This window comes from Maylandia zebra, linkage group LG10, assembly GCF_041146795.1.
Source record: "Maylandia zebra isolate NMK-2024a linkage group LG10, Mzebra_GT3a, whole genome shotgun sequence".
Classification (NCBI taxonomy): Eukaryota; Metazoa; Chordata; class Actinopteri; order Cichliformes; family Cichlidae; genus Maylandia; species Maylandia zebra.
In genome coordinates, this window is record NC_135176.1 from 16,802,607 (window position 1) to 16,812,444 (window position 9,838).

General features: G+C 42.3%; 1 protein-coding gene across 1 annotated transcript; it reads right to left on the reverse strand.

Annotated features, from left to right (window-relative positions):
• Positions 1-1,602: 1,602 nt before the first annotated feature.
• LOC101480088 (tyrosinase) lies at positions 1,603-7,602 on the reverse strand. The gene is made up of 5 exons (XM_004550050.3): positions 6,701-7,602; positions 6,234-6,450; positions 3,408-3,555; positions 3,128-3,309; positions 1,603-2,948 (listed from the first exon to the last, which is right to left on the reverse strand). Exons 1-5 carry the CDS (start codon positions 7,520-7,522, stop codon positions 2,683-2,685), a joined length of 1,635 nt encoding a protein of 544 aa, XP_004550107.3. The 5' UTR covers positions 7,523-7,602; the 3' UTR covers positions 1,603-2,682.
• Between the last annotated feature and the right edge of the window lie 2,236 nt (positions 7,603-9,838).

Consider the following 9,838-nt stretch of genomic DNA (forward strand, 5'->3'; position numbering starts at 1 on the left):
ACTAATAGACTCAAAGTTTGCCAACATAAAACTAGCCATTCTTGGCTCACAGCAGTGACCCTGTCTGCTGCTCAGACAGGGCACTCAGCACCGGGTCTCCACAAAGATGTGTTTTGAGTCCCCTCCTGTTTACGCTCTACACATCCGACTGCTCCCCTACCCATCTCTCAAACACAATCATAAAGTTCGCGGATGACACCACAGTGGTTGGACTCATCTCAAGGGGGGATGAGTTGGACTACAGAGATGAGGTCAACAGACTGACTGAGTGGTGTTCAGTTAACAACCTCCAACTGAACACCACGAAAACTAAAGAACTTATCTTGGACTTCAGGAAGGGCAGAGAAGACCCGGCCCCACTTTACATTCACGGGAACTGTGTGGAGGGTACACTCCATGAGGTTTCTGGGCGTGCAGATCTCTGATGACCTCTCCTGGACTGCAAATACCATGGCGGTGGTAAAAAAAGGCCCAGCAGCGTCTCCACTTTCTGAGAGTGCTCAGGAGGAACAACCTGAAGGAGAGGCTGCTGGTGACATTTTACAGAGCCACCATAGAGAGGATCCTAACGTACAGCATAACAACATGGTATGCAGGGTGCTCAGCTGTGGACAGGAAAGTACTGCAGAGGGTCATCAACACAGCCCAGAAGATCACTGGCTGCTCTCTGCCCAGCCTGGAGGTCACTGCAAACTCTCGGTACCTCAGCAGAGCTGGCAATATCATCAAGGACCACTCTCACCCCAGCAATCAACTGTTTGAACTATTACCGTCAGGCCGACGGTGCAGGTCACATAAAACCAGGACAAGCAGATTCAGGGATAGCTTCTTTCCCAGAGCTATCACCGTAGTAAATAAGCACAAAAACAATTGAACCTGCTTAGCTATACCGTACCGTCACTGCCATTATATCATGCTGCTATTCATACTGTCATTATATTAATGCTGCTATCCTGTATATATCGTACTTACTATTGTTTGAGTACTTGCGATTGTTTTATTGTACTTTTTATATTTTACATTTATATTTATTATTGAATCTTGCACCAAGGGAGTGGCACTCCAATTTCGTTGTACTCTGTACAATGACAATAAAGGCTATTCTATTCTGCTGTAGCCCATCTGCTTTAAGGTTTAACGTGTGCATTCAGCAGTGCCCTTCTGCATACCCTGTTTTGTAATATAGTTATTTAAATTGCTGTTACCTTCCTAATAGCTTGAACTAGTCTTTTCCTTTGACCTCTGATGTCAACAAGGCATTTTTTGGCAAAGCTCATTGGAACTCATTTTCTTTTTCCCAACCATTCTCTGAAAGCATCGGAAAGCCTAGAGATGGTTGTGCAGGGAAAATCCCAGTAGATCAGCAGTTTCAGAAACACTCACATCAGCATGTCTGGCACCATCAACCATGACACATTCAAAGTCATTTAATCCTTATTTCACCTTTCTTCACCATTCAGATGCTCGGTTTGAACTTCAGCAGGTCACCTTTGCTATGTCTAAATGCCTAAATGCATAAAATAAATAAATAAAGAGATGTACCTTATTTAAGTGGTCAGCAAGTGTACATTCAGTCTCATAGCTACAGAACAAAAGCATATTTCTGTTTCACACAGATGATTTAAACTCATGTTTCCTTCCACCCATTTCTGATGCACGCTGTGAACTTCAAACGGGACATCTTGACCAATTTCTACATCCGCAAATGCATTGATATGCTGCCATGTGACTGGCTGATTAGATATTAGCGTTGCCAAGAAACTGAATAGGTGTACCTAATAAATTGGCGTATGGGTGTATAACATATGCAGAACAGGGTTTTGTTTTAATCTCACACTCTTTCATGAGTGAACGAGTGTGGGAAGCTGAATGCTTTTTTTTTTTTTTTTAGATAAAAGTAGGTGTGACCTTTCAAAAGAAGCTTTTGAACTGCATCGACTTTTGGAATTGCAAGGACTTTTACAAATGTCACTGTGTTTTTTTTAATCTATTGCATTCGTCATAGGTTAGAAATCTGAACCTAATCCCGTTGCTGTTGAAGTCTCGGTTCTTCACTTTTAAGCAGATAAAACTTTTTCTCTCTCTCTTCCAAAAAACATTTTTCACATTACAAACATGAATCAATTCAAACATTAATCAAAATGTGGTTCAGTCAACTCCCACATAAACATAACAAAGAAAAAAAAAGGCTCTGATGAAACACTTTTCTCTTTACTCTGAATTGCAGTTGTGTATATATGCACATGACATGCTTTTAATAAACCATAATAAATGTTTGTGTATATATGGCTGATGCAACACACTCCAGACCTGATTTTCAAGGTAATCAACTAAACTGTATGAAATCTAGAGAATAAATGTGACGAGTCACTGTGGAACAGCCCCTTGAAAAAATCCATAAACGTTGTAAAGACCATGTCAGAAATGATCTTCTTGGTAGAGTTTGACAAGATACCAGTTGTAGGAGGAACATGTTTAAAGCTTAACATGGCCCATAATCCATTTTTGAAAGTTACTGCATGCACAGGTTTTTATTCCCACTTGTAATACAGTTAAATATATTGGAAATATCAGATATCATAGAAGCTGTTTTTAGTTAGCATATAGTTCAAAGTAAAAATTCACAGTGCTTTTATATTAAAATTCATAGATCGATAAGGCTAAGCTAGACAGGCTTTGCCTTCACATAGTTGTTTGGTAGTTATGTTGGTTGGTTTCCTCTATTTCATTGCTCCGGATAAGTGGTTGTCTTTCAGGGAGAGCAAATGCATGTTTCCAGCTTCTAGCACGCAACCAGGATGATCCTTTGTACCATCGTTTTGTAGTTAGGACCGCAGCAGCTATGGCTATTGTCAAAATTCCTCCACAAAGCCCTGCAAGAAGCAGCCACGGCCACACGTCCCGCAACTCGTCGAGGGAAGGGTGCAATGATTCTGCTAGCTTTTGACCTGCAAAGAGGACATAGCTGGTTATGTCAAAGTAGGGAAAACAGTAGAGTTTACTTTTTAGGTTTCAATAAACCAAGATAAGTAAATGACCTAAGCCCCTAAGGGCAAAATTCAATGAGTGGAGACGAGAACAATAAGAAGAAGAAGGAACTGGCATAGGCGATCATAGGGTAACTCACTAGCATCTAGCAGGTGGGTGTATTCATATCCCAGGTCTTTGCTGGAAATGAAGAAGTCTCTGTTCCTGTGCAGAGGTAGGATTGGTGCCATGTGGTATTCGCTGTTGTGCCCTATAGGAGCATTTGACTCCGGATACTGGGATGGAGATGGTCTGTGCCTCCTGAGCCACTGCTCATAAAGGCTAACAGGGACAAAAACAAATACAGTACCAGTGTTAAGTTCAAGCATTGAGTGGAAATGTACGGTTTTCTGTGTTTTTAAGGTGTTTCTGTCTCTCACCAGTCAACAAACGCATGATGAAGCAGAAATATGGGATCGTTCGCAGAGCCCTGCACTGAAGACATGGATCCGTTCATGTACACGTGTAGAGCAGCATGCATGCCCAAACGAGAACTGTTTCCCAACCCCGTCCGAGGGTCTCCAAATCCTATAAAATGAAAAGGGTCTCATCAGCTTGACAAACATACAGTGGGGCAAAAAAGTATTTAGTCAGCCACCGATTGTGCAAGTTCCCCCACCTAAAATGATGACAGAGGTCAGTAATTTGCACCAGAGGTACACTTCAACTGTGAGAGACAGAATGTGAAAAAAAAAATCCATGAATTCACATGGTAGGATTTGTAAAGAATTTATTCGTAAATCAGGGTGGAAAATAAGTATTTGGTCACCTCAAACAAGGAAAATCTCTGGCTCTCACAGACCTGTAACGTCTTCTGTAAGAAGTTTTTCTGTCCCCCACTCGTTACCTGTATGAATGGCACCTGTTTGAACTCATCATCTGTATAAAAGACACCTGTCCACAGCCTCAAACAGTCAGACTCCAAACTCCGCCATGGCCAAGACCAAAGAGCTTTCGAAGGACACCAGGAAAAGTATTGTAGACCTGCACCAGACTGGGAAGAGTGAATCTACAATAGGCAAGCAGCTTGGTGTGAAAAAATCAACTGTGGGAGCAATCATCAGAAAATGGAAGACATACAAGACCACTGATAATCTCCCTCGATCTGGGGCTCCACGCAAGATCTCATCCCGTGGGGTCAAAATGATCATGAGAACGGTGAGCAAAGATCCCAGAACCACACGGGGGGACCTGGTGAATGACCTGCAGAGAGCTGGGACCAAAGTAACAAAGGTCACCATCAGTAACACACTACAACGGCAGGGAATCAAATCCCGCAGTGCCAGACGTGTTCCGCTGCTGAAGCCAGTGCATGTCCAGGCCCGTCTGAAGTTTGCCAGAGAGCACATGGATGATACAGCAGAGGATTGGGAGAATGTCATGTGGTCAGATGAAACCAAAGTAGAACTTTTTGGTATAAACTCAACTCGTCGTGTTTGGAGGAAGACGAATACTGAGTTGCATCCCAAGAACACCATACCTACTGTGAAGCATGGGGGTGGAAACATCATGCTATGGGGCCGTTTTTCTGCCAAGGGGACAGGACGACTGATCCGTGTTAAGGACAGAATGAATGGGGCCATGTATCGTGAGATTTTGAGCCAAAACCTCCTTCCATCAGTGAGAACTTTGAAGATGAAACGAGGCTGGGTCTTCCAACATGACAATGATCCAAAACACACCGCCCGGGCAACAAAGGAGTGGCTCCGTAAGAAGCATTTGAAAGTCCTGGAGTGGCCTAGCCAGTCTCCAGACCTCAACCCCATAGAAAATCTGTGGCGGGAGTTGAAAGTCCGTGTTGCTCGGCGACAGCCCCAAAACATCACTGCTCTCGAGAAGATCTGCATGGAGGAATGGGCCAAAATACCAGCTACTGTGTGTGCAAACCTGGTAAAGACCTATAGTAAACGTTTGACCTCTGTTATTGCCAACAAAGGTTATGTTACAAAGTATTGAGTTGTATTGTTGTTATTGACCAAATACTTATTTTCCGCCCTGATTTACGAATAAATTCTTTACAAATCCTACCATGTGGATTCATGGATTTTTTTTTTCACATTCTGTCTCTCACAGTTGAAGTGTACCTCTGGTGCAAATTACTGACCTCTGTCATCATTTTAGGTGGGGGAACTTGCACAATCGGTGGCTGACTAAATACTTTTTTGCCCCACTGTAGTAGCATGTAGTTGGGTTTTTGATGTTACACAAAATTAAATTCTGTTTTTATTTACATAAGTCATGTCACTTCAATGCAGAAGTCTGAAAATGTAGCTATAGCTATATAGCTATACAGCTCCAGTCAAAGGAAATGTACGGATAAATTTTAAACCTTAAGCCCTTTAGTAAGGGGATAGAGTGGATCTGTTTATCTATCCACTTGTCTCCTTAAGAGGAAGGATCACTGCAAAACAGTGATAAACTGTTCTGAGTTATCACTTTTTATGAAACATTTTAAAAGAGAGGATGACAATGCACTCTCCATGATCTATGTGGGCTAACTGACTAGTTTGGCAAGTATGAAAATGATGTAAATCATATGGTGTGGCCCTTGCAGGGAACAGCTCTCAACACAACTGCACAGCTATTGAGGATTTTGGACGAATCTGCTAGACAGAGCTTTATGTTATCACCATAAACGCTCATTAAGGGAATATCTTTCCATCCCTTCTAGTAGGGTTCAAGATGCTTTTACAGTCAAAGTTACTGATGCAGTTTGGGTGGAACATCATGTCCGAACAACCTGATAAACTTTATTTTGTCACATTTCTGTAAATGTTTATCGATTAGTCCCTTTCTTTCTATGACAGCTGAATTTGTGGAAATACACTGCTGTAATCCTGAAGGTACTTTAATCCTACACAGGTATTATATAATAGTAAACCCAAGAAACACTAGTTTTTTTTGGGGGGGGGGGGTTTGTGATGCATTTTACTGAGTGAATTTTAACACTGGAGACCCCAATTTGAGGTTAATTTTAATCAAATTTCATTTTCACTGTATGTGCAAAAATCAGTTCAAAGGCCTCAAAATGAACTGCAAATAACCAAAGAAATCGAGGGCAGCCTACACATTTCAGGTGCCCAGAGACAGGCAGAGAATCAAAATAACGCAGTAAAAGCAAAGACTATATGAGTGATAGTGAAAAATAGGAGTGCAGAGAGGTAAATTGCAGTCTGGGTTTGTGTATGTGGTCAGGCTTATCTGACCTTCCAGAGTGTTTCTGAAGCTCATGTTGGCACTGCGGTCCATTGGTCCGGTGTCATAGTTGGTCAGACTCAGCGTGAACTCCACATCATCTGAAGTTGGTAGTCGTTCCACTAAATTGCGATTGTGGTTTCCAGGGTTACGACGCAGGGGCCCTTCTTCTGTAGCATCGCACAGCACACCTCTGGCACTGTAGTCCTGGGCTTGGGAGCACAGGACCTGTGGATGCAGACAGACAGTAAACAGTACAGAGCATGCAAAGAAAATGTGTTTGAAATTAGAACACTTTGAAAATAGTCCTACTCCGAGTTGACTGTATGAGACCAAAAGCTGACTGCAAAAGCAGTATTGTATTATTGCAGTTGTTGTATAGTTGATTATTGTATATTTTATGTTTAAAAAAATTGCCGTATGCGTAAAGAAAGGTTGTCTCGTCCTTAATTAAGTGAGAGCAAGTGAACGCGTTTACCGTCCAGGATGAGAAGACCGAGCCGGGGCTGATAAGACTGGGATCCTGTGTGCTCCGGTCCCCCATCAGCTCGTCTGTGCACACGTCACAGCCCTGGGCATCCCTCCAGTCCCAGTACGGGATGGTGAAACTCGTGTCTCCAGTCAGCTTCCTGATCTCGTGCTCCCAGTGCAACAAGTATGCTCGGTGCCACGGGAGAAATGCAGGCGCCCAGTGGGCAAAGTCCACATCGGTCCACACATTCCCCGGCCCGCCTAAGAGCGCATTCCGGGACACGTAGTAATGCATCCACACAAACACGTCATACACAGACACTTCGGCAAACATCGGGTTGGTTCCGTTTTGCATCTCCCTGTAGGTTCCCGTCACCACAACATAGTCCCTGCTAATTGTCTGCTTGGCCAGGTTCAAGTAGGACACGAGTTTGAGTCTTTCCGCCCTGGACAGGTGAAATATATTCCTCCTCAGAGACTCTCTCCTCTCATTACAGTTCTCACCAAAGTAGCCAAACATGCAGTCCCCGCAGTTAAAACCCATAAAGTTGTCAGTACACTGGCATGTGCGGTTGTAGAAAACCAAGGGCCACTTCTCTCTGTCGTCCAATCCCGAGAAGGGGTACTGCGGCCCGTCGGGGTGCGCAGAGACCACCACATCCTCGCAGGTGCCCCGGCCCGAGCTGGCACCGCAGGCCGAGCCGTCTCCTTCCCAAGGCGGGCAGCACTCCTTGGTGCGCAGGGCTTCCTGAGTTGCGCACAAGCGGGGGAACTGTTGATAACTGGGTACAAAACACAGAAGAAAACAAATGATTTCCAGAGACCACATTACAGCAATCTTTCACGTTAGACCAAGACCAAGAAATTAACCAGAAATGTTATGAATTCTTGGCTGAAATCCTCGCCCAATACCCCCACCAGTTTTTTTTGTAGAGGCAGTCACATGCTGCTCCACCTCACTTCAGGGGATGGGGGTGGGGGAGGTTATGCACTCTACCATGAAAAATAAGACTTTGAATGGGATTAACAGTATCTAGCCTACAGCCTGCAGACTTTAGTGATGTAAAACTGAAATAATTATGGCTTGTGGGGCTTTTTTGGTTTTGATTATCTGATGAGTCTACTGCAAGATAAACCTGTATGCCCACTTTTACATCAGAACAGTGTTCTTTCTTCTTTATTTTCACAGTTTATGTGTTTCAGATTCTATCTGCGTGCACAGCCCTAATAGTGAGAACAAAACAAACTCATGATCTACACATTCACATACTAAAATGAACAGTTTTTCCTGCCATTACGGGATGAAACTCACCATGACAGTACCCAAACCACAGGAGAAATATGAACAAAGACAAGCAAACATAAAACACATTTTCATATTTTTATCTGCTTTCATGTTGTCTTTTCTCTCCTTTTTGTGACATGAATGTAAATCAGTGAGTAATAACTGCTAAATAACCCAATAACTTCAAATTATGCACTAAAGATGAACATTTTCATTGCATATATGATTAAAAAAAACAGACCTCCTACTTTAGTATGTGGTATAGGCTATTTATATGTAGACTGTTGTGTAACCAAGCATTCTCCAAAAAGTCCCCTGTGGATTTTTTACCGTTTAATATCTGTGGTCGTATGATTCTGAACCCGGTTTCACGATCCATTGTGCACAACACAGGAGACTTCATATGACGAGCTGATAAGATAACTGCCATAAGCAATAGCTTTATTGTGGTAATATTATAGAAAGCTTTATTGTGCTCTTTCAGTAGAAGCGGTAAATGTTTGTTGTGTTATCTCCACTGCTATCTCAACGTCACTGGAAAGTTCAACTTTTTCACTTTGCAGAAAAATTTTCATGTGATGTTCACGGGATTGGGACATTACCCTTGTCGACAAGCGAGTCCCCACCAGAGGGCGTTACGTAGCCATAAATATCGTCTTGCTCGTTCACTGGGCCTACCTTTTCTTTTTGCCCGTCTCCCAAGGCAACAAATAAGCCTCAGCTCAGGAGCAGATACTCTTTTCGAGTTCACTGACACATTGTAGAAAATGCACCCATATTTTGGTGAAATTACTAAGATGTAAATAGGTGATTGTGACTTGTAAGTTACTTAGATATATGTGTGCATAGGTTTCATTTGTGCATTGGATGCGACATTAAATGGGGGTGGACAAATTTACACGGCTTTCAGAATTATCCGGGGAAATCCTCCCCCGGATAATTTTGAGCATCAAAGACTTAATTTCCTGCAATCTGGTTATTTTTAATGCGCCAATTTGCACGTTTAGGTTACCAGTTTATGATGTAATTGTCTTTATGTACAGGAAAACACCAAAATCGGACACCAGCGAACAGGTTAGCTTCTATATTTGCCTGTGTACACATATGAGAGCGTTGATTTCTGGATTTTGATAGCTCAGATGGAATTTTGCAAAATATCTTCTCATCAAAATCTATTCCTTTGGCTTCTGACGTCGTGGCTTGTGTGTGTGTGTGTGTGTGTGTGTGTTTTAAGGTGAATAGCTAAAGTGTGGTCTCTTAAAGCTTGGTGTTGCGTTCAAGTAACTAAATCAAACAAATCTGTGACTATTTTTTCACATTTATATTCCCTAAGCAAGTTAGGGAATCCCACCGTTCTTATACGTTTCCCCCTATTTTCAGATGCAGATGATGAAGATGATCAAAAACAGCATATTAAACGCCCTTTTTGTTGAGGTGAAAATGATCAACACACAAGTTGTGGGATGTCTTGGATTCTACTTCCAACATTGAGATTGCAGGCTGGTTTGCATGGTAACGCCACAGGTTTATTTTTTCTTTCTTTCTTCCCTTTTTATTATTCCGAAAACAGAATGTCATTAAAAGAAATGCAGTGAAACAGAGAGAGGTGTCAGTTTTGTAGAAATAAGACCTGTGATTTAAAATTCTGCCCTAAAGCAAGAGAGGGAAAAAGCTGCAGTTGAATTCCAAGAAACAATCAGTTCATCTCCTCTTCTCTTGTGGATACTGTCATTTTCCATGCAGTCCAAACTCCAGCCATGTCTGATTTTGGAATGATGAATTTAAATTTCAAATATAAGTAAAGTATTTTTGAGATGGTGATTTGTGAATGGGCTCAAAACACAATTATTAAAACTTCTT

Coding starts and splice junctions, on each gene's coding strand:
- LOC101480088 (XM_004550050.3), bottom strand. CDS start 7,522: ATGTGGTCTCTGGAAATCATTTGTTTTCTTCTGTGTTTTGTACCCAGT. Junction 6,451..6,700: donor CGGTCTTCTCATCCTGGACG/GTAAACGCGTTC, acceptor CTGCATCCACAG/GTCCTGTGCTCCCAAGCCCA. Junction 3,310..3,407: donor CATCATGCGTTTGTTGACTG/GTGAGAGACAGA, acceptor TGTCCCTGTTAG/CCTTTATGAGCAGTGGCTCA.